This window comes from Homalodisca vitripennis, unplaced genomic scaffold (genome assembly GCF_021130785.1).
Source record: "Homalodisca vitripennis isolate AUS2020 unplaced genomic scaffold, UT_GWSS_2.1 ScUCBcl_291;HRSCAF=1970, whole genome shotgun sequence".
Lineage (NCBI taxonomy): Eukaryota > Metazoa > Arthropoda > Insecta > Hemiptera > Cicadellidae > Homalodisca > Homalodisca vitripennis.
Window position 1 is genome coordinate 41593 of NW_025776408.1, and position 5484 is coordinate 47076.

A 5484-nucleotide genomic window follows, 5' to 3' on the forward strand; every position below is an offset into this window, starting at 1 on the left:
GACGAAATGCTACTAAAATTCAGGGGAAAATGTTCTTTCAGGCAATATATAAAAAACAAGCCTGCAAAGTACGGAGTTAAGGTTTTTTCATCTGTTTGTGCCAAATCATTTTACACCAACAATTTAGAAATCTACCCTGGAAAACAACCAGACGGTCCATACCAGGTCAATAACTCTGGAAAGTCTGTCGTTGAACGTATTGTAGCACCAATATCAGGCAGTAAACGTAATGTTACGGTCGACAACTGGTTTTGCTCCATACCTCTTTGTGTCGACCTTTTGAGGAATCACCAACTAACACTTGTTGGTACGTTGAGGATAAATAAAAAAGAACTCCCCCCAGCTTTTGTGGACAAAAAACAAGGAGACGTAGGAAGCTCTAAATTTGGTTTCAAAAAAGACATGACTTTAGTGTCTTACAAAGCAAAACAAAATAAAAAGGTTGTTTTGTTATCATCCATGCATGACGACGCAGCTGTAGACAGAGATGAAGCTTCAGCTACCTATGGCAAGCCAGAGGTAATACTCTTCTATAACTGTAGCAAAGGAGGAGTTGATACAGTGTGTATAAATACGTTTTCACATTACGATGTAGCAAGAATCTCAAACAGATGGTCTATGGTGATCTTTTATTCAATGCTGAATGTAGGTGGATTGAACTCATTCATTATTCACAAAGAAAATGTGAACTCTCCTGTGGCTAAGCGAAGACTTTTTTTACGAACTTTAGCCAAAGAACTATGCAGAGAACACATGGCAACAAGAATAACTGTAATAAGTACTCCAACTGCAACCAAGAAAAGGCTTCGACAGATGTTGGACTTGAATGAAGAAGAGGCACGACCCGCACCCGCTGATGAGGACACTTCAGGTAGATGCTACTCATGCAACTGGAGGAAAAAACCGTTTGTCCAAAACAAGATGTAACAGCTGCAAAAACTTCATCTGTCGTGAGCACTCTGCACCAGTGATGTGTGTCAACTGCGCAGTAAGTGAGGAAGAAGTTCACACAGACTCAGAATAAGCTCTGATTTAGTAGTCAGAAAAAAGTGTATCAATCTTCTTTGTTTTTATTATATAATTTTTTGTACTTTTCTTTTTTATTGTATTCTTTTCATGATTAGTATGTTATCAGAAACTTCGTTAACAAACGACATTTTTTGTATATACAGTATCAGGGTTACATTTGTTAATTTATTTGATTTAAAATGTATTGTAATTTCAACACTCACATACATATTTTTTTTACTATAATTTTGGTACTAAAATAAGTTTTACCTTTTTTATATGATTCTACATACTGTTTTGAAATTACTGTAAATAAAAGTATTAAGTTTCGTGAAAATAACATTTAATTTAGTCACCTGGTAGTAACCTCCGTGTGCGACCTCTCGCGTTTTGAAATTCATGCGACTCACGGAGGGTTAAATACATTTTGTACCCATTAGCCTACTATGCACGGTAAAATACAGTGCGTCCCAAAAAAAACTGAACAACTTTAAAGCCTAATAAAATCCGCAAAGTTAAATTTAGATTATTATAAGCATGACCACATGAAGGTAGAGTTTATAAAGTTTTTTTTAATGTTAGTTGTAAAGATCAGCTGTTTCATTGTTGTTTGCTCAAACTGCTTAACCCCAAAACATAACCTACAATAAAGCAGTCACTATGAATGCACAGGAGAAAGCGCAGTGTGTTGAGTGGTACATTGAAACCAAATCAGATATTGTAGTGCAAAGAAGGTTTAGAACACGCTATGGTCGCCATCCACCATCAAGGAACAGCATTCGAGCCTGGTATGATAAGTTCATGTTAACTGGCAGCATAAAACATTCAAAAAACAATGGTAGGCCTAAAACTGCCAAATGAAGCTATTGAGAACGTGCAACAAACATTTCTACGGAGTCCTCAAAAATCTATTCGCACTGCAGCACGTGAGTTAAATTTATCAAAATCCAGTGTTCAAAGAATTTTAAAAGAAAAATTTGAAAATGAAACCTTATAAGCTGCAAATTTTGCAGCAAATTACTCCAGATGACAAACTTAAACGTAAACACTTTGCAGTTACTGTGCTTGATCGTTTAACTGCTGATGAGAACTTTCTAAAGAAGGTAGTGTTTTCTGATGAGGCCACGTTCCATGTATGTGGAAAAGTGAATAAACATAACGTGCGTATTTGGGGTACAGAAAGACCATATCAAGTTCGGGAACATGTTCGAGACAGTCCCAAGTTAAATGTGTGGTGTGCTATTTCCTATGACAGACTTATTGGCCCGTTTTTCTTCAATGAAAAAACAATTAATGGTAACATTTATCTAGACATGCTAGAAAACTACGCTTACCCACAGCTAGAAGACCTACAGCCCAACGTTTTTTTTCAACAAGATGGTGCCCCTCCGCACTGGAACTTATTTGTAAGAGAATCACTTGATGACACCAACGAACTATTACTACTGGAACGCGCGCTGTCCATAAGCCCTGTACTATGTTTTCCGGGCACACACAGCCGTGTGCTGCGGGAGTATCCATAGACTTGCAGGCGCTCGGAGTGGGCAAGAACTCAACCGCACTAATCGACTACACAGGTAACCCGCTTTTACATGTCACAACATGAACTTTTCATGTCACAACACGAACTCATCATTGGACATACTTTACTTCAGTCTGTCTCAACGTCTGCTACGAGAAGGTCAATTGTTATTTTTAATCGTTTTAAAGTCAATTATTATTTTAATCGTTTTAATAGGTGTTTAAGAGTTACAAATTTGTTTTATATTCGAGATGCTTTTTAACAATGGTAAAGAGTTGTGCTGCGTACAACTGTACTTCGAGATGGAGTAAAGGCTGCAACACTTCTTTTCACAAGTAAGGGACTTAACATTTTTAACCATAGTAATACATTTAGCAATTATAAATTGTAAACATGATATGTTGTATTTTATACTTGTTTCATAAACTTGCAAGATTATTAGGACCTAACAGAAATAGTTCAGTAAGTACGACTGTTGATGGTATATAAATAAATAATTATGTGTAAGACTGATTATCCGCTAGTCAAAAATATATTTTTATATTTTTAAAACTATAATTTGATATTTCTGTAAACAATTTAAAAATCCAATTACTCAAGAGAGTTGTTCCAAGTTAGCCTATCTATTCTTAAAGTAGATTTTAGCCTTTTTACACTATGCACCAAATTCCAATCCAGTACGAAACTAAAACATTTGTTTTATGTACTTCAGAATTATTGTTATGTTTTGATTTTTTCAGTAAATTATACAGACTTTTTATGTTTTAGCTTTCCGTTGGATGATGACAAACTTTTAAAAAAATGGATTATTGCATTGAAAAGAAAGAAATTCAAACCAACAAAACATACTGTTCTGTGTGGTAAACATTTCAAAGAAGACGATTTTCATTTAGTTTTACCAAACACAACTAAGAAAAGACTAAAAAATGAAGCAATTCCGACATTGTTTGACTTTCCATCAAATATCCAACCACCGCCAAAAAAACAGAGGAGGGTTGTCATCAAAAAGAAGTTACCCGTACCTATTCAGCCACCTAGTGCAGATCTTCGATTTGAAGCCAACACGTCTATGTCATCGGTAAGTTTAACATAATTATTTGTGTTGTCAGAATCAAAAAGCAAATGTGTAATATGATAAACATAATTTTTAAAAGAACGTAAAAAAACTACTTTGCTCCCCTGCACAGTGTTAAAAAACATAAAATCATTATATTAAATTGTTATTATTCTATTAATACTATTGTAAGTATTTTTTATTTGATATAAAACTATAAACAAATTTTAAGCCAGCCTTGTTGCCGCAAACCTCAGTTTATAATGTTCTATTGTTTTTATTGTCTGCAATTTTGCTGCGATAGGGCTATATTCAACGCAGGTTAATCTAACAGCATTTTTGTTGTATTTTTTGAGGTTCTGCTGCTGCCGTTGGAACACGACCAGTCAGTTTCCACACCAAACGAGCAAAAATCAACAGTTGGCCTACATCAAACACCGGTAAGCTGTAGTATAGTTCGTTGGTAGACATAGACACGGACATCACGTAAAAAGGTTTTTTTTAGAGGATGCGGCTAGATTAAAAAAATGTCTCATGAATTGGAGTGGGGTTCTTATACAAATGTTTTTTTTAATAAGTTTGGGTTAATAATTTTAATAAATTCACGAATGATAATTACAATAATTTTAATTGTTGTAATTAATTCAATGCTAATGATTCTAGGATAAGCGGAAAACTGCATCACCATCCACATCTCTATCTCCCAGAAAAGTGCTATTGCGCCGGAAGGTTAAAGCTCTAAAGCAAAAATTAAAAAGAAGGGACTGTAAATTAAGGTCAATGAAAGAATTGATTTCAAATTTGAAAAACAAATTTAAAGCACCAGATTCGTTAATCGAAATTGTAGAAAACAACTTTACAGGGTTGCCTTTCGAGTTATTGTTGAGTAGCCTGAAAAACAAAGGAAAAAGTAAAAAAAACAAACATACTTTCACAGAAAGTGTTAAGGAGTTTGCCTTAACACTATATTTTTATTCACCAAAAGCTTATAGATACTTGCGGGCTTCAAATTTAATTTTACCACATCCTGCCACATTAAGAAAATGGATTTCAAAATTTAATTGTTGTCCAGGGTTTTTGGAGGAGGTATTCATGTATTTAAGACATAATGTTAAGGAACAGGAGCACCTAAGAAATGTAAGTTTGGTATTCGATTCCATGAGCATTAGAAAGCAGATAGTTTATGACGAGCAACTAGGGAAAAATGTAGGATATGTAGATGTTGGAGGATTCAAAATAGACAACAACGAGGAGATTGCTACAGAAGCTTTAGTATTTCAAATTGTTTCTTTGAGAGGCCACTTTAAATGTATCGTAGGGTTATTTTTAATGTAAATAAAACTTCATCAGTTTTTCTGTCGCAGCTAATTAAAGTGGCTATAGTTAAACTAAGTGAAGTGGGCGTTAATGTACAGAGCGTGACCTTTGACGGAACCAGCACGAATCTTAGCGCATTGAAACATTTAGGTTGTAAGTTCCCTGAAGCGCCATTTTTCAAACTCGATACTATGAATTACGATATTTTGTGCCATTTTGGATCCTCCACACATGTTAAAACTAGCAAGAAATGCACTAGCGGACATAAAGGTTATAGACTCCGAGTCAGGGAGAATTTGTTTTAAGTATATAGAGGATCTTAATAATTTACAGAACAAGCTAGGTCTGAAAAATGTGTAACAAATTATCAGACAAACATGTTTTCTACAAAAAATAGAAAAATGAATGTAAAGGTAGCTGCACAGACTATTAGTTCCAGCGTAGCAGACGCTTTACAATATTTGAACATTAAAGAACATCCACAGTTCTCAGATTCAGATTGTCTAGCAACTGTAGAATTTTTAAGAATAGTTGACAATCTTTTCGATTTTATGAACAGTAGGGATCCATTTGGAAGAGGCTA

The 5484-nt window shown here is 34.7% G+C and overlaps 1 protein-coding gene across 1 annotated transcript; it reads left to right on the forward strand.

The window, feature by feature from the left end:
* The first annotated feature begins 3342 nt into the window (after positions 1-3342).
* LOC124370538 lies at positions 3343-4495 on the forward strand. Its single transcript, XM_046828827.1, has 3 exons — positions 3343-3608; positions 3941-4024; positions 4248-4495. The coding sequence occupies exons 1-3, from the start codon at positions 3457-3459 to the stop codon at positions 4324-4326; spliced, it is 315 nt and encodes a 104-aa protein (XP_046684783.1). The 5' UTR covers positions 3343-3456; the 3' UTR covers positions 4327-4495.
* Positions 4496-5484: the final 989 nt, after the last annotated feature.